Source organism: Hemitrygon akajei, chromosome 18, assembly GCF_048418815.1.
Source record: "Hemitrygon akajei chromosome 18, sHemAka1.3, whole genome shotgun sequence".
In the NCBI taxonomy this organism is placed as follows: domain Eukaryota; kingdom Metazoa; phylum Chordata; class Chondrichthyes; order Myliobatiformes; family Dasyatidae; genus Hemitrygon; species Hemitrygon akajei.
The window spans coordinates 10271641-10291298 of NC_133141.1; the positions used below are offsets into that span (position 1 = coordinate 10271641).

General features: G+C 44.5%; 1 protein-coding gene across 1 annotated transcript; it reads right to left on the reverse strand.

Annotated features, from left to right (window-relative positions):
• Nucleotides 1-11544: 11544 nt before the first annotated feature.
• LOC140741614 (Ig-like V-type domain-containing protein FAM187A) lies at nt 11545-14175 on the reverse strand. Its single transcript, XM_073071908.1, has 2 exons — nt 14091-14175; nt 11545-12710 (listed from the first exon to the last, which is right to left on the reverse strand). The coding sequence occupies exons 1-2, from the start codon at nt 14173-14175 to the stop codon at nt 11545-11547; spliced, it is 1251 nt and encodes a 416-aa protein (XP_072928009.1).
• Nucleotides 14176-19658: the final 5483 nt, after the last annotated feature.

Consider the following 19658-nt stretch of genomic DNA (forward strand, 5'->3'; position numbering starts at 1 on the left):
TTCATGAAACTTTGGTTAATTGGGCCAAAATGTACTGGTCCCAATGTGTCCCAATTAACCGGAATCCACTATGTATGCTTTCGGGCCTTTGTATTTGCTGTCCAGTGAGAGAGGGGAGAAGAGAGAGTGTTTGGAGTGGGTGAGGTATTTGATTCTGCCAGCTGCTTTATTGAGCCAGCAATAACTATAGACAGAGTCCATAAAGGGAAGGCTAGTTCCTGTGATGTGCTGAGCTGTGCCCACAACTCTGCAGTTTCTTGTGAGCATGATGCACCATCAATAACTCTCGGAGACGTGAGGCGAGATATAGGCTTTTATTGGCTGGAAGAAAGAATAAGCAGCAATTGACCACCACACTACATCCTGGAGACTGAGACCAGGGCTCAGTCTCCAATCGCCTTTATACCAGGGTCCGTGGGAGGAGCCACAGTCAGTGGGAGCAGCCACAGGAGCAGATATATGTAGTTCACCACATTTACCCCCCCCCCTTTGTTTTAAAAGAGAGTCCCCATGGGGCGAAGTTTCTTACAAGTATATTTACAGGTTAAGTCTATCAGGTGGTCGAATCTGTCGCTGCGATCTACGTAGCACCGGCTGTGATTGCACAGGTGCCGGTGGTGATTGCACCGGAGACGGTGGTTGTGCTGGTTCCGGCCTAACTGGAGGTGTCAGCCCACTAGGCGTCAGTGACCCCTCATGCATGTGCGAGGCGCCTGGTATATGCGCGTGCGAGACGCCCGGTATAGGAGTGTCGTGAGGAGTCTGTCTAGGGCTCGGTGTGCGCGGTGTCACCTCGGGTACAGGGTTCATAGTTACCGTGGAGTGTTCGGGGTAGTGGTCTGCTGCTCCTGCGGGCGCCAGGTCGCGGACGGATACCGTGTCCTCCTGCCCATCAGGTAAGACCACGTAGGCATACTGGGGGTTCGCATGTAGAAGGTGAACCCTCTCGACCAGCGGGGAGTATTTATTATTCCTCACATGTTTCCGGAGCAGCACTGGCCCTGGGGATATCAGCCAAGCCGGTAGGGTGGTCCCAGTGACAGACTTCCTGGGAAAAGAAAATAGACGCTCATGAGGGGTGGCATTGGTGGACGTACATAACAGGGAGCGGATAGAGTGGAGTGCCTCAGGGAGGACCTCCTGCCATCAAGAGACCGGCAACCCTTTTGACTTAAGGGCTAAAAGTGTGGCCTTCCACACTGTGGCATTCTCCCTCTCCACCTGTCCATTTCCCGGGGGATTATAGCTCGTGGTCCGACTAGTAGCAATGCCCCTAACCAGCAGGTACTGGTGCAGCTCGTCACTCATAAAGGAGGACCCTCTATCACTGTGGATATAGCAGGGATATCCGAACAGAGTGAAGAGCTGGCACAGGGCTTTTATGATGGACGTGGCAGTGGTGTCGGGGCAGGGGATGGCAAAGGGGAACCGCGAGTACTCGTCGATAATGTTGAGAAAGTAGACATTGCGGTTGGTGGAGGGAAGGGGGCCCTTAAAGTCAACATTCAGTCGCTCAAAGGGGCGGGTGGCCTTGATAAGTTGCGCCTTTTCAGGACGGTAGAAGTGCAGTTTGCACTCAGCGCAGATTTGGCAGTCCCTGGTCATCGTCCTGATGTCCTCAAGGGAGTATGGCAGGTTCCGGGCTTTCACAAAATGGTAAAATCGGGTGACCCCCGGGTGGCAAAGATGTGCATGGAGGGCGTATAGCTGGTTGAGCTGTGCGCTGGCACACGCTCCCCGGAATAGGGCATCAGGGGGCTCATTGAGCCTTCCAGGCCGGTACAGGATATCATAGTTGTAGGTGGAGAGTTCTCCACCGCAAAATTTTATCATTTTTGATTTTGCCCCGCTGTTGGTTGCTGAACATGAATGCAACCGAGCGCTGGTCGGTCAGCAAGGTGAACCTTTTGCCGGCGAGATAGTGCCTCCAGTGCCTAACAGCTTCCACTATGGCCTGGGCTTCTTTCTCCACCACAGAGTGCCGAATTTCAGGGCCTTGAAGGGTACGAGAAAAGAATGCTACTGGCCTGCCTGCCTGATTGAGGGTAGCAGCCAGCGCGAAGTCGGAGGCGTCACTCTCTACTTGGAAGGGAATGGTCTCATCCATTGCTTTGGCAATGTCCCCTTTAATGCAGCTGAAGGCCGCGCGGGCCTCGGCAGAGAGGGGAAATGCGGTAGACTTGACCAGGGGGCGGGCCTTGTCTGCGTAATGGGGGACCCATTGGGTGTAATAGGAAAAGAAGCCCAGGCACCGTCTGAGGGCTCTGAGGGTGGTGAGAAAAGGGAGTTCTAACAGGGGGCGCATACGGTCGGGATCAGGGCCAATGACCCCGTTCTCCACGACATACCCAAGGATAGCGAGTCGGGTGGTACCGAACACACACCTGTCCCTGTTATAAGTAAGGTTCAGGGCTTTGGCCACTTGGAAAAATCGTTGGAGGTTGGCGTTGTGATCCCACCAGTCGTGACCACAGATGGTGATATTATCCAGATAGGGAAATGTGGCCTTCAGTTGGCACTGGTCCACCATCCGGTCCATTTCCCTCTGGAAGACAGAGACACCATTTGTGACACCAAATGGGACGCGCAGGAAGTGATAGAGCCTGCCACCCGCCTCAAAGGCGGTGTAGGGGCGGTCCTCTGGGCGGATGGGGAGCTGGTGATAAGCGGATTTCAGATCTATTGTCGAGTACACCTTGTACTGAGATATCTGGTTGACCATATCTGTGATGCGGGGTAGGGGGTACACGTCAAGCTGCGTGAACCTATTGATGGTCTGACTATAGTCCACAACCATCCTATTTTTCTGCCCGGTCCAAACAACAACCACCTGGGCCCTCCAAGGACTTGTGCTTGGCTCAATGATCCCCTCCCTGAGCAGCCGCTGCACCTCTGACTGAATGAAGGCCCTGTCCCCCGCGCTGTACCTCCTGTTTTTAGTTGCCACAGGTTTACAGTCGGGGGTCAGGTTGGCGAACAGCGGTGGGGGAGGGATCTTGAGGGTGGAGAGGCTGCAAGTGGTGTCAGTAGCACGGCTGTCGGCATGGTGCTGGGTGGGATGTGCGGGTTGGTGTGTGTGTGTGGTCAGTAGCGGGGTATATGACGAAGTCCCACAAAACTGAGGATTCCTGACAGTGAGTGGTGGGAGGGGCCCGTCATATGCCATAGTCACACTTTCGAGGTGGCTCTGGAAGTCCAGCCCCAATAGCACAGGCGCGCACAGTTGAGGCATGACCAGTAGCGCAAAGTTCCGATATTCTGTGCCCTGCACCACCAATGTCGCTACACAACCCCCCCCCCCCAGATGTCTGTGGAATGCGACCCAGAAGCCATGGTGACTCTCTGGCTTACCGGCTGTGTCACGAGTCCGCAGTGTTGCACCGTGTCCGGGTCAATAAAACTCTCAGTGCTGCCCGTGTCAAACAGGCAGCTAGTCCTGTGCCCCTCCACCAGGATGTCCATCATTGACCTTGCAAGCTGGTGTGGGGCACTTTGGTCGAGGGTTATGGAGGCCAGAGTTGAACCGCCGTCTTGGTGCCCGGTAAGCACCGGTGGGTCGGGGGCGGGGCAAGGTGGCGCTGACAAAGATAGCTGCCCCCATGTCTCGCACGAGGTGGGCAGGCAAGATGGCGGCCCCCATGCCTCGCACGAGGCGGGCAGGCAAGATGGCGGCCCCCATGCCTCACACGCAGCACTGCCCGACCCCGCTCGTGGTTCAGACTTACGGACCTTGGCGAAATGGCCCTTCTTCCCGCAGCTGGAGCAGGTCGCTTCTCGGGCCGGGCAGTGTTTTCAGGGGTGCTTTTTGAGTCCGCAGAAGTAACACTGCGCGGACTTGCGACTGGCAGCAGCTGTGGTCGGTTTCGGGGAGTTCGTGGACTTGCGACTGGCAGCGGCGGCGGTGAATTCACTCACGGGTGGCGGGGTCTGCAGTCTCCACGGAACCGCCGGGGGATCGCGTGGCTGGACAGCATCAGCGTTGTGCAGAGCAGCCTCCAGCGTGTCGGCCGTCTCGATCGCTGAGCGTAAGGTAAGATCGGCATTTTCCAGCAGCCGCTGGCGCACGTACACTGACCTGATCCCCGTAACGAAGACGTCTCGTACTAGCAGCTCCGCATGTTGTTCCACCGTCAGTCCTTTGCAGTCGCAAGTTCGCATGAGTGTCTGTAGGGCTCGGAGAAACTCGGCGCTCGACTCGCCGGGTCGCTGTCGCCGCATCGCTAAGTGATGTCTTGCGAAGACGGTGTTCACCGGCCGCAGGTACTGTCTTTTGAGGGCGTCCAGTGCCCCTTGGTAGGTCGGTAGGTCCCTGATAAGTGAGAATACTTTTGGACTTACTCTAGATAGTAATATTTTGTACATTGTGGCAGGCTCAGTCACTGGAATCTGTTCCAAGTATGATTGGAAGCATGCAAGCCAGAGTTCAAAGACAAGAGCTGCTTCGGAGTCTTGAGGATCAAGGTCTAATTTTTCCGGACGTAAAATGCTTTCCATGTTTTAAACTTCCAGCCAATAAAATTGATGCACCATCAATAACTCTCCGAGACATGAGGCGAGATATTGGCTTTTATTGGCTGGAAGAAAGAACAAGCAGCAATTGGCCACCACACTGCATCCTGGAGACTGAGGCCGGGCTCAGTCTCCAATCGCCTTTATACCGGGGTCAGTGGGAAGAGCCACAGTCAGTGGGAGGAGCCACAGGAGCAGGTATATGTAGTTCACCACAGAGCACATGCACAACAGTTGCTATACCAAACTGTTATGCTTTCTATGGTTCAGTAGTAACATAACATTCTTACCTCTGAGTTGGGCCATGGAATTTTACCACAGTAACAAGCACATAACTTTGGCACCAATTGGCAGTGCTGCCAATGTGGATGATGTGGTAACAGAAGATTTGATCTGCCCTCTCAAGTGGATTTAATGAATCCATCTGATCCTATAGGATGAAAACAATCTCAGCTCCCTGGCTGTTACTTAATGCTCATATGCCAACCATCAGTAATTTGATGATTACTTCATGCTGGTATGTATCCATGTGGAGATGATGCTGATGACTAAACTTCAAGAACTTTTAATTCTCTTGGAAAGTCTTGAGTATATTATAGTGTTAGCGAGTAGAGAGATCTATAATTAGAAGATATAAAGATGGGAATCATTGCTATAATCAAGGGCCAGCCTTCAAACTACTTCTATTGAATAGATTTATACCTACATGCAGTTCTCAAATCATAAAGTACAGCAAAGACCACTCTGTATGTGGAAGAGCAGCAGTAATGTTACATAATAGACAGCCATTTGACCCTGTATTTCTGCAACAATTGGTTTCCCAATGTGCACATGTATAGATATACACCTCTATTATAGCAAGCCTACAATTCTTTTCCAACATTGCTCACAACAATGACCTAGAGATTGATCAGTAACTTCTGGAGACAAGGATAACCTTGGGGAGTTGGCAACTCTACAAGTGAAATAATCTTGCTCTTCTTTGGCATTCACTTAGAACTGAAGATGGCTTATTTGCTTTCACCATGCCTTTGTGGGCTCTGAGTGGCTAATGAATCTGGTAAAGGATCTGCATACTCTTTTACAGGATGCTGAAGGGAGGGCGCTTGGTAGTTACTGACGTTGTATATTCCTTCCGCTCTTTACATCAGCTTTCTGTATGCTTCCAATGCATGGACTCAAGGTTCTCAATCCTTTCCCAAATGCTCCTTCTACATTCATGGGCCAGAGACTCCCACCAGTTATTGGAGAAGCTGCAACTTTCTTAAGGAGGCTTTAAGCACATCCTTGAACCATTTCCTCCACCTGCACCCTAACAATCCCTTCTTGTAACAGATCTCAGAATAGCATCTATTTCAGGAGTCTGATATCAGGCATCTGAACATGGCAGGCTGAGTGTAATAGGGCCTCAATGGTGGAACATTGGCCTGGCAGGAGACCTGATATTGGTTAGGATGTCCCTCCTGTGAGCTTGGAGAATTTTGCAGAGGCAGCATTAGAGATACAATTCCACAATATTAGGTGTCTACTATTGGTAGTCCAGGTCCCAGTAGACCATGAGCTTTGTACCAGCTCTCAAGTACTAAAATAGTGGACAGAAGCTGACACGCAAATGAACAAATTCTCAGCCTTTAATTTCTCATTCATGTTCTGATAAATACCTCCCAACTATTGTTAGATCACTCAGTCATAAAGTTTCGGATCTACTCCACTTTAGCAAAAAAGGGTCAAAAATATTGGTAAAAGCAATATAGAGCTGTGGTCAGATAGCATTAGCTAACTGAAATGGACCTTCTGCTTCTATGTATTTTGTGATTTAATGATTAGTGTTCAGACACCAGGTTATTTGTTACTTGCGCACCTTGGATCAGGGAAACAGTACATGCCTGCCCTCTGGAGGACTACATGAGTAAATGTCCACATCAGGAAAGTGGATGTAAGTTATATGTTGTTTCCAGCTAAAAAAAAACTAAGGTGAAGAAGCAGAGTTTGAATGTCATAGTCTCACTAATTTCACAACAGTAGAGAAAGGATACTTGGGAAATTAGTAGGAGTAATTACTTGAATAGGGAAGGATATGGTGTTATAAATTTATCAAAAGCAACTTTATTTTTATTCACTTTCCAAATCTAGGCATAGTTGGAGAGGCCAGGATTCATCATCCATCTCTAATTGCCCATTTAAGATGGTGGTGAGTTGCCTCTGGTGAAGAATGCTAGGGATGAAGATCCAGGATTTAGGTCCAGTGAAGACGAAGTAGCAGTAATGCATTTCTGTCAGGATGATGTTGGACTTGGACAGGAACTTGAGGGTGATGGTGTTTCATTGTTAATGGTGCTCATGCCTTTCTTGGGTGCTGTGTGTTTCAGGAGTAGCCTGTGTGAGTATCTGCAGCACACTTCATTTTACAAAGTTCACTGCAGCCACTCTGCACTGTTGGGTTAGAAAATTAAAGTTCTGGTTGGATAACAAGGTGCTAATCAAGTGGGCTGCTTTGTCCCAGATGACTTAGAATAATTTCAGAGTTGTTGACTTTGAACACAAGGCAACAATTCCTGCTTGTATCTTGCTATGGTGGAAAGATCCTTAGGTATCAGGAAGTGACCCAGTCTACTGCAGAATACCCAGCCTCTGACCTACTGTACTCTTATGGTCACAGTACTTATGTGGCTGACACAGTTTAGTTTCTAGCCAATGATGACCACCAGGATATTGGTGGTGGGGGACTAGTGAGGTCAGGGGTGGGTAGTGCGAACCTCTTTTCTTGGGGCGCCACGGTAGCGTAGCAGCGTGACGCTATTACAGCTCGGGGGGGAGGTCGGGGTAGGTAGTGAGATTCTCTTTTCTTGGGGTGTCACAGCAGCTATTCCAGCTCAGTGCACCAGAATCCAGAGTTCAATTCCAGCTCCATCTGTAAGGAGATTGTATGTCCTCCTCGTGAATGCTTGGGTTTCCTCTGGATGCTCCGGTTTCCTCCCACAGTCCAAAGATGCAACAGTTTGTAGGTTAATTGGCCATTGTAAAATATCCTATGATTAGACTAGGGTTAAATAGGTGGGTTGCTGGGCTGTGCAGTTCGTTGGTCTAGAAGGGCCTGCTCCACACTGCCTCTCAAAGTAAATAAATAAAGGCTGCTTGCTGACATTTTTGTGAAGTGAACTTTACTTGCCACTGGCTGGATGTTGACCAGTTCCTATTGCCCATGGGCATGGACTCTATATCATTTACTGAGGAGCTGCAAATAGAGTTGATCATCAGCAAACATCCCCATGAGTTGAACCTGTTTCTGGAACTGGCTATCTATCACCTGCCAGCTTGTACTCCTTCCCCTCCACACCACAACTTCTTATTCTGGCTTCTGCCACCCTTCTTTTCCAGTCCTGATGAAAGGTCTCAGCTGAAAATTTATTCTCTCCATAGATGCTGCCTGACTCGCTGATCAATAAGAGAAGGTCATTGTTTTCCCTCGACTCCTGGCCAATACAGTGACTTCCCAGGAAAGGTGAGAAACTCAGGGTGAATAAATCTGAGAAACTCCTCTTCAGTGCAGATTGGGTACATAAATGTGCCAGTATTGCAGGCTTCCCCAAAGTGCTGGTGCTCACAAACTGCAATCATGTAGTATTACTTCTTGAAGAGACTCCACTGACACACCCTTGTAAGTATTGTTCTTCAACAGCCTTCCAATGTCCCTCTAACTCCTGGATAGCTCTTGCCCACATCAGTCACCTCTATCCCCCACCCACGCACCACACCAATTATTCAAGCAGCCATTCATTAAGTAGTAATCGTCCCCAGTAGCCAGAAGAGTGCTATTTGTATTGTTGTACATTTCTGACCAATTGGCTATCAAGTCTCAGTTACTTAGCTGTACACTGGCAGCAAGGAGACTTGGAACAGATACAAGGCAGCATTAAAACAGGGAAACCCAACAACATTGTGTAAACCTTGCTGTTGAAGATTGCTAACTTATTAACTCTGATACCTGCCATTGTCTATTAGGAGTTTGTCCATTCTCCCCGTGAATGTGGGTTTCCTCCAGGTTCTCCACTTTCCTCCCACAGTCCAAAGACATACCGGTTGGTAGGTTAATTGGTAATTGTAAATTGTCGCATGACTGGGCTAGGATTAAATTGGGGAACTGATGGACAGCATGGCTCGAAGGCCCAGGAGGGGCCATTCTGCACTATATCTCAATAAATAAATAAATTCTCTCTCCACAACTGCTGCCTACCATGCTGGTTTTATGTCAGGTTTCAAGCATCTGCAGCATTTTGCTTTGAAGGTGTTACCAGATATTCATATAGTCCTTCTTTGGACATGGACATCCATCCAACTCTAATCCTAGGAATGCACATCTCGCACAATCTCTCATCCTACACAGTCAGGGAAGCTCACCAATGCCTCTACCTTCTGAGGAGGCTGAAGAGAGCTGGACATGCACATCTATACTTATGTCCCTTGACTCCTGACTAATCCTGACCAAGCAAAGTTGAGCAACTCAAGGTGCACAGTAGAGAGCATCCTAACAAGCTGCATTACCCCATGGTACAGAAACTGCACTGCGGTGGACAGGAAGGCTCTACAATGGGTAGTCAAAACTGCCCAACACATCATTGGCACCAACCTGCCCACCATCAAGGATACATATACAGAAAGGTGCCGGAAAAGGGCCAGTAACATCATGAAGGATCCCACCCACCCACCCTCATCATGAACAGTTTGTTCCACTCCCATCAGGGAGGAGGCTACATAGCATCCACACCAGGACCACCAGACTCAAAACCAGTTACTTTCCCCAAGCAGTAAGGCTGATCAACACCTCCAACCATTAACCCGCACCCCCCCCCCCCCCCATGCTCCCAACCACCACTACTTTATCATTTCCTGTCAGGGTCACCTTATGTACAAACATTCCTGTGCCTAGTGTCACTTTATGGATACTCAATCAATCTATATATTATCTAATGTACACTTTTTTAGGTATTTACAAATTAGGAATTTTTTACGTGGTCTGCTGCCAAATTACCCTTCTGCTTATCCACCTAATATGACAGATGCTTTCTTTCAGCTTAAACCTCTTCAAAAAGGGTTGATAGCTATAATTTATAAACGGTTATTGAATTTACAAATGATATCTAATGATAAAATTAAACGTGCTTGGGAATTGGAATTTCAAGAGTCATTTACAGATAATCAATGGAGTAAAATTTTTCATTTGGATAATAACTCATCTATTTGTGCCTGCCATTCCTTGATACAGTTCAAGGTAGTGCATCGGGCACAAATGTCAAAGGATGAACTAGCACGTATTTTTTCCAACATCAATCCTATTTGTGACAGATGTAATATTGAGGTGGCCACTTTAACTCATATGTTTTGGTCTTGCCTAAAGCTAGACAATTTTTGGAGAGATGTTTTTAAAACGTTATCAAAAGTCTTGGATCTGGACCTACAACCTAATTTACTTACGGCAATCTTTAGGATTATCCCATTGGAAGAAGGAAATATTCCTGTTTCCGCTCAACGTATGATAGCCTTTTCAACTCTATTGGCTAGGAGAGCCGTTTTACTGAAGTGGAAGGATTCTAATCCACCTACTGTCTTTTATTGGCTTTCCTCCATTATGTCCTGTTTATGTTTAGAGAAAATAAGTCAGACATTTGATACATCCTTTATATTTGAGCAAATCTGGCGACTTTTTATTCAATATTTTCATTTGATTTGATTTATTACTCTTCCGATTATTTTTTTCTAAGTTTTAGATTTGATCAGAAAGTCTTTCTTTTTTTTTGGCTGTATCCTCAGAATGGACTGCCCAGTCCCTTTTTTTTTCCTTTTCTTGTACAGTATAGTGGGGGTTTTTTTTTCATTTAAAAATTTAGTTTTTTTTTCTCTCCATGAATTGATAAGAGGAGAATTAGCTATCTTCTTTTTTATTATATACTACATATTAGTTTAACACTACATATGATTTTCATGACTATTTCACTTTCTGTTTGTATTGTTATTGATATATATATTTGAGATAATTCTCCTTTTGTTTGTATTTACACTCCTTTTAAATCAATAAAAAGATTAATAAAGAAAGGAAGAATCTATGCATATAAGCTACCTTATGCATTTATATTTATTGTGTTCTTTATCTTCTTATGTTTTTCTTTGGATTGCATCAGATACAGGGTAACAATTATTTTGTTCTTCTTTACACTTGTGTATTGGAAATGACATTAACTAATCTTGAATCTTAATACAAGTTTGAGAACCATGAATCATTCAAAATATCTGGTTAACATTCTTTATTTAATCAAGTAAATGAGAAATCAAAAACTAAACCTTCATGTACTGTAAATAATATACATATATCAAATTTACTCACATACCAGGGACTCCTTCAGGTGCAATACCCCAAGAACTCTAGCACATTGCTTCATAGACATGCTTAATTAGAATAGGCAGAAGTGAATCCCACACACAACTATATTCTGTAAAATGCTGTTAGGCTGTACACTCATGTTATGATGAATTTACTTACAACCATTTGTTATCCATCTTGTTGCTTATTGCACTGTGGACTTTCCAAATATGAAACTTTATTAGCTTCCTAAGTATTGGAATCCTAACTCATCCCAGAATGTTTGTAACACAAATCAATTCACATGACTGTGCCCTCCATTCCTATGATATTTTGGCTAATGAGGTAAAGTCTTCTACATAATAGCCCTAAATTTCATATAGTCATATCTACTGTGAAACCATTCTTTAACATGGAGTTATACATTTTATATTAATATAAGATTAATATAACAAATTCCCATGTGCTTGTGCTCATCATGCAAAATACAAAAACAACACAGGCATCTGAACTAACCCTTCCTATTTAATAATTGAAATCAGGGTCCAATTGAAATAGAAGTTAGGGCTCCAGTTGTATACCTAGACTGAATATGTATAAATATAATTCCACACAGCTATTGACATTGACCATTTTGTTTGAACAAGTGAAGTGATAAATGTTTGCTTCATATTCCTGTTTTAAAAGCAAACAAAATAATAATTGCAACACTTCATACATTTGATGAAAATAAATATTATCATCATAATGAAGTAAGAGCTCAAGATTGCTTGCACTGCAAAGATGGATTCAGGATCAGTGAAACTTCGATGGATCCTTGGTGTGAGGCCAAGCTTCAGCTTAATCCCAGCCACTTTCTGGCCTTGCTTCCAACAGAAATAGGTCCCAATATCATTCAACTGAAAGTCACGGAAAACCAGGTGATTGCCATGGTCAATGTACAACCTCATGCTATGGTTTACACCCATCATGTACTCCTGCCTGTAGAGCTGTCGTTGTCCCTTGTCCCAGGCCACTGCTTGTTCTGCTCTGGCTCCTGGACAGGCAAGAATCAAGGGTTGAGCTATGAAATGCATATGCGTCTGCACTGGGACTTTAGGAACTATCTTATTCTTGTCATTGGTGTAACCAAACAGGTCAAAGATGAACGTCTGTCCTTCAACGAAATTGGGAGGTTTTGGGCACTGCATGAAGCAGCTCCGCACCATAATCTCAGCTGTTCTCTTCTTCAGGATGTGGTGGTACCTAGGGGGAACAGCAGCAGAGCCACAGGAGACCACGTCAGGTATGGTCTTCTTGTATCTGAAATAGAGGTAAAGGCTATGGAAGTAACACAAGCCAATGCGCCGTTGTTCTCCTCTCACCCCACACCGATCACACACGGACCAGTCCCAATACAATGTAAAAATCTTGTAGGTCTTAGTCTCCACATCCATCTGAGGCTTCTCCTTCTGCTCCTGGAAGGTTACCTGCACATTGCTGTAACTTTGCACATCAACATCATAACCATAGAAGTAATCGCCCTTCACAGAACCACAGATATAATGCCCAGAATCTTCGGGCTGGGCATTGAAAACTACCAGGTTAAACATTAAGATACTGAACCGTGAAGTTACTGGTGATCTAAAACGTAATTGTGAAGTATCTAAGATCTTCGCTCCATTGAAGTCACTCAGCACCTTTGTGTGTCCCTTGCCCAGTTTTTTCTGATAGTACCAGACAACCGAGGTCACCCCCTTAGGCTTACAGAGGCATGGCAGTTCAAAGGTCATATCAGCCAGGTAAGCAGCATTCTGGAACATTAAGAAGGCAGGGCAGGACTGGATCTTGAATATATCCTCTTCCTCTTCTATTACAAACTCACTAGCATAAGCAGACAGTGCCCACAGAATGGGTATAAATGAAAAAATAGTGTGTGGGAGCAACATTTAGTGAGAGACTGGCCAAATCTTTCTACAGTCTCAAATGCAAGCAGGTGAAGACCAACATAAAACTGTGAGTTCTAGAAGGAATACCTTAAAGTTCCAGAACACCACCATTATGACTTAAAGAACATGCTTTACCAGTAGGAATTTCAGAGCTAGCTTGGTAGTCAGATGCAAGTGCTTACTGACTCAGAATTGTGAACCACAGAGGTGAATTGGACAGGTGTGTAAACCTGTTCAATATATCAATTTAATTCAGCTTCCTTCCAATATCTCATCAATGTAAGCCATTTCTTTCAGAGAAACATACTGCTCCTTATTGGCCAAACAAGAGACTGCAGACTGCAGTCCTTGAACATGCTCTCCACACTTCCATTGGCAGAAGATACAAAAGCTTGAAAGGTCTTACCAACAGGCTCAAGGACAACTTCTATCCCACTGTCATAAGATTATTAAATTGTTCCCTAGTACAATAAAATGAACTCTTGACCTTACAATCTACCTCGTTATAATCTTGCAACTCATTGTTTACAAGCACTGCACTTCCTGGGAGATATTACATTTGATTCTGCATTGTTATTGCTTCAGCTTGCTCTACTTCAGTTGATCCATATAAACAGTATGCAAGACAAATTTTTCACTGTGTTTTGGTACATGTGACAATTTCTGGATAATAGAGGCTTTGAGGGAAATTAGCCATGAACTTGATTAATGTTTTTTTTATATTTCCTGCCTATTTTCCTCACCCATATTTTCATCTCCCATTCAGAGCTTGGATAGCTTTCTCATTATCTTGACCTTCTACTCCACATTCAACTGGTGATGTTCCACGATTTCTGTCACATTCAATGATATGCCACTACCAAAGGCTTCATCCCTTCCTTTCCCCTTTCTGCATTCCAAATGGATGGACTGTTTCCTTCACAAATACCTTATTTTCTCTTCCATGTCCACAAACTCACAAGACTTTTCCGTGCAACTGTAGAAAATTCAAACTGTCCTCTGCCCTTCCCTTCATCCATGAGCCCAAACAATCCTTGCATGAAAATGGACGGACTTTGACTGACGAATCTAGAGATAATTGATACAAAGTTCATAAGAAGTAAACTACAGCCAAAAAAGAGGGATTTATGACAAATGTGGGCAATTTAATGTTGTAGAATGCCTGGAAGAATATAGAAAGTATTGGGCTGCAAGTAAAAGGGAAATTAGGAAAACAATTAGAAAGCAAAAGAAAATGGAGGCAGGTAAAATTAAAGAAGATTCAAGGATATGTTAAAGGCAAGTTTTTATGCAGAGACTGGTAGGTGCCTGGAATGCACTGCCTGGGGTGGTGGTAGAGGCAGATACATTAGGGACTTGTAAGAGACGTTTGGATAGGCACATGAATGTGAGGAAAATGGAGGGATATGGACATTGTGTAGGCAGAAGGGATGAGATTAGTTGGGCATTTGATTATTAATTTATCTGGTTCAGTACAACATTGTAGGATGAAGGTCCTGTTCTATGTTTTATGTTTTATGAAGTCTTATAAATACAAAAGGTATAAGAACAGGGAGAGTAGGACTGATTTAGGATTTAATCTATGTGTGGAAAAAGATTATGTGGGCAGAGAGTCTTTACCAAGGAAAAGAATGATACTGATGTTGAAGTCAACAAGGAAGTATGCACGTCAAGCAAGTAGGTGTTGAATCAGATAAACATGGTAAAATATGAATAAATTGGAAGATTTAGCATCTTTTCAAATGGATAAATCACCAGGCTCAGATGATTAGTATCTCAGGGTGTTATACAGCCCACTAGGGTGATATCAACTGCAGACTTTTAGATGGAGTTACAGCAAAATCTGTCCACACAATCATAAATGAATAGGGAGTTGGGACTGAGGGCGCAGCCCTGTGGAACACCACTGCTGGCAATGTCAATGTTTATCACCCATTCCTAATTGCCCCTGAGAAGATGGTTTTGGGTTACTTTTTTAAGCCACTAATAAAGGTACTCCCAAAGTGCTGTCGGGGAGGGGGTTGAAGGATTTACACCCAGTGATGAGGAAGGATCTGTGATATATTTCAAAGTCAAGATGATTTACAATTTTGGGAGAACCTGCATCCATTCACTTGCGCCCTGGGTCCTACTTGGGGTGAGGTCAGAATACCTGCTGCTGGAGTAGTCTGAGACAGCAACTGTGTTGTATTTTGTAGGTACTACACAGTACAACCAACCTGTGTTAGTAGTAGAGAAAATTGATGTTTTAGATGGTTTTACATGGTTGACATTTCTCACCGAGATGGATTGGTGAATTAAAAGATTTTCAAGCTAAGCCTTTAGGATCCTTTCTCTGGTTGTTAATCTGCTAAAAACTAAAATGCTCAAATCCTATGAATAGAATATAGTTTTGTTATAATAAATACTATTAATACCTGGGCATCATTCATTCGGACACCTGCACTATAATTTTGGTGCTTCTCTCCTGTTATCCTGGCTTTGGTCTATATTCATTAATCTGGAAGATAAGTTAGGGGAAACTAGGGAAAGGATTGATCACCTCACATTGTGGACCACAATGCTCCAAATCATCACTTATATTAATTCTATACTTCCATTTTAGGTGCAACCAATTTCACTGCTTGCATCCTCTATGAAACCCCAATACTAGCTCTACCCTCCCATTCAAATGAAAGCAGCATTCATTTCTGAAAGACATACTAATTTACATTCCAAAAAACATTTTGTATGTATGGGTGAGCAAATATCTAAAGTTTGGTGTTATACTTAATAGTGCAATAAAGAAAATAATTTTCAATAAATAGCAAACACTTGAGGAAGAGAAAATGCTAGAGGCAACACATCTCAATACTCACAAAATTAAAGTCATTCATTCCAAACTGAATAATGATGAAAGAACTGATTCACTATCTACTCAATGGCATTGGACATGATTTTCACAAATGAAGATACTGTGTTAACAGGCACCATCTTCAGTCCTCCTCAAAAAATGGGTCAGGTCCATAGGTGGCAGCAGAAGGCTGTGATTCAAGTCCTCTGCCAGAAAAGTTCAAAAGTTCAAACTCCAGAACGAAGGAATACTGTACATGCAACCCTGTCATAACTGGGGGTGAGGGGAGCATGCATTCCCAGAAACCCACCCCAATGCATTTAATTCAATGCAATGTCTCATCATCTGCACATGCAGCAAGAAATACAAACTGACTATAACAAAATATTGACACAAATTATGTGAGTGAATTTTTATTCTGTATCTCAGAATAGCTAGAGGCTTTTTCCCCAGGGCTGAAATGGCTAACATGAGGGGGCATAGTTTCAAGGTGCTTGGAAGTAGGTACACGAGGGATGTCAGGGGTAAGTTTTTCACACAGAAAGTGGTGGGAGCATGGAATGCATTGCCAGTGAAGGTGGTAGAGGCGGATACGATAGTGCCCTCTTGTCCTGGACTCCCCTACCATGGGAAATAACTGTGCCATATCTAATCTGTTCAGGCCTTTTAACATTCAGAATGTTTCTCTGAGATCCTCCCCTCATTCTCCTGAACTCCAGGGAATACAGCCCAAGAGCTGCCAGACGTTCCTCGTACGGTAACCCTTTCATTCCTGGAATCATTCTTGTGAATCTTCTCTGAACCCTCTCCAATGTAAGTATATTCTTTCTAAAATAAGGAGTCCAAAACTGCACACAATAGTCTAAGTGTGATCTCACGAGTGCCTTATAGAGCCTCAGCATCACATCCCTGCTCTTATATTCTATACCTCTAGAAATGAATGCCATCATTGCATTCACCTTCTTCACCACCAACTCAACCTGCAGGTTAACCTTTAGGGTATCCTGCACAAGGACTCCCAAATCCCTTTGCATCTCTGCATTTTGAATTCTGTCCCCATCTAAATAATAGTCTGCCCATTTTATTTCTTCCAACAAAATGCATGACCATACACTTTCCAACATTGGATTTCATTTGCCACTTCTTCGCCCATTCCCCTAAACTATCTACGTCTCTCTGCAAGCTCTTTGTTTCCTCAACACTACCCACTCCTCCACCTATCTTTGTATCATCGGCAAATTTAGCCACAAATCCATTAATCCCATAGTCCAAATCATTGACATGCATCGTAAAAAGCAGCGGTCCCAACACCGACCCCTGTGGAACTCCACTGGTAACTGGCAGCCAGCCAGAATAGGATCCCTTTATTCCCACTCTCTGTTTCCTGCTGATCAGCCAATGCTCCACCCCTGCTAGTAATGTCTCTGTAATTCCATGGGCTCTTATCATGCTAAGCAGTTTCATGTGCGGCACCTTGTCAAAGGCTTTCTGAAAATCCAAGTGCACCACATCTACTGCATCTCCTTTGTCTACCCTGCTTGTAATTTCCTCAAAAAATTAGTTGGACAGGATTTCCCTTTCAAAAAACCATGCTGGCTTTGGCCTGTCTTGTCATGTGCCTCCGTAATCTTATCCTTAACAATCAATTTCAACAACTTCCCAACCACTGATGTCAGGCTAACAAGTCCATAGTTTCAGTAGAGTCCATATCTACTGCCTCCCACCCTTCTTAAATAACGGAGTAACATTTGCAATTTTCCAGACATCCGGTATAATGCCAGAATCTATCGATTCTTGAAAGATCACTGTTAATGCCTCTGCAATCTCTCCAGCTACTTCCTTCAGAACCCGAGGGTGCATTCCATCAGGTCCAGGAGATTTATCCACCCTCAGACCATTAAGCTTCCTGAGCACCTTCTCAGTTGTAATTTTCACTGCACATACTTCACTTCCCTGACACTCTTGAATGTCCGGTATACTGCAGATGTCTTCCACTGTGAAGACTGATGCAAAATATGCATTCAGTTCCTCTGCCATCTCTGCGTCTCTCATTACAGTATCTCCAGCGTCATTTTCTATTGGTCCTGTATCTATCCTCAACTCTCTTTTACCCTTCATATACTGAAAAAAGCTTTTAGTATCTTCTTTGATGTTAGTTGCCAGCTTCCTCTCATAATTCATCTTTTCCTTCCTGACAACTTTCTTAGCTTCCTCCTGCAAGTTTTTAAAAGCTTTCCAATCCTCTATCTTCCCACTAGCTTTGGCTTCCTTGTATGCCCTCTCTTTTGCTTTTACTTTGGCTCTGACTTCACTTGTCAGCCATGGTAGTTCCTTTTTCCATTTGAAAATTTCTTCTTATTTGGAATCTATCTGTCTTGTGCTTCCCTCATTTTTTGCAGAAAATCCAGCCATTGTTGCTTTACTGTCCTTCCTGCTAGAGTCTCTTTCCAGTCAACTTTGGCCAGTTCCCCTCTCATGCCATTGTAATTTCCTTTATTCCACTGAAATACCGACACATTAGAATTTAGTTTCTCCCTCTCAAATTTCAATGTGATCTCGATCATATTGTGATCACTGTTCCCTAAGGGTTCCTTAACCTTAAGCTCTCTTATCACCTCCGGATCATTGCACAACACCCAATCCAGTACAGCTGATCCCTTCGTGGGCTCAACAACAAGCTGTTCTAAAAAGCCATCCCTTAGACATTCTACAATGACATTACCCTTCTGACACACCTTTTCTATCTACTGCTGTAATTTGCAATCCACATCCCGACTGCTGTTTGCAGGCCTGTATACAACTGCCATTAGGGTCCTTTTACCCTTGCCATTTCTTAACTCAACCCATAGAGACTCTGCACCTTCTGATCCTATGTCATCCCTTTCAAATGATTTAATATTATTTCTTATACACAGAGCACACCACCCCCTCTGCCTACTAACTTATCTTTCCAATACACCGTATATCCTTGGACATTCAGCTCCCAATAGCAGCCATTCTTTAGCCAAGTTTCAGAGATGGCCACAATGTCATACTTGCCAATCTGTCACAGAATTTCAGTATCATCCATTTTATTTCTTAAGCTGCGTGCATTCAAATTCAACACTTTCAGTCCAGTATCTGGTGCTTTCTGTTTTAACTGCAACATGCCTCTATTATCCTGTAACTCATCCCACTGGCTGTGATTATGCCTCATCTCCTGCCTGTCCTTTCTATCATCTCTGTTGCACGCTATCTTTGATTTATTTCTGTTTTCCCCTTCCTCAGCCCTATCACTCCAGTTCCTAACCCCGATGCCAAATTAATTTAAATCCTCTCGAACAGCTCTATTAAACCTGCCCGCTAGGATATTGGGCCCCTTTGAGTTCAGGTGTAACCCATCCATTTTATACAGGTCATACCTCTCCCAGAAGAGGCTCCAAAGGGGGAGGAGGGGCATTAACAGAAGTTAGATAAGTCAATGTTCATTGCTCTAACTTCCGTTAATGCCCCTCCTCCCCTTCTTACCCCATCCCTGACAATATTTAGTTGTTTGTTTTTTTCTCTCTCTCTCTGCCCATCACTCTGCCTGTTCTCCATCTCCCTCTGGTGCTCCCCCCCCCCTTTTCTTTCTCCCGAGGCCTCCCGTCCCATGATCCTTTCTCTTCTCTAGCTCTGTATCACTTTCGCCAATCACCTTTCCAGCTCTTAGCTTCATCCCACCCCTTCCGGTCTTCTCTTATCATTTCACATTTCCTCCTCCCCCCACTACTTTCAAATCTCCTAGTATCTTTCCTTTCAGTTAGTCCTGATGAAGGGTCTTGGCCCGAAACGTTGACAGTGCTTCTCCTTATAGATACTGCCTGGCCTGCTGTGTTCCACCAGCATTTTGTGTGTGTTGACAGAACCTCCTGTCTGTTCCCCTCACTATGGAATCCCCTATGACGACCGCATTCCTCATCTTCTCCTCTCCCTCTGCACCACAGAACCAGACTCAGTGCCAGGGACCCGATCGCCGTGGTCGTCCTCTGTTAGGTAACCCCCTCAACAGCAT

Excerpts from the sequence above, each read along its gene's own strand:
- LOC140741614 (XM_073071908.1), bottom strand. The coding sequence starts at position 14,175 with ATGTGCCTATCCAAACGTCTCTTACAAGTCCCTAATGTATCTGCCTCT. Across the intron at positions 12,711-14,090 it reads TGCATTCCAGGCACCTACCA|AGGAAGAGGATATATTCAAG; the intron begins GTCTCTGCATAA and ends TTGTAATAGAAG.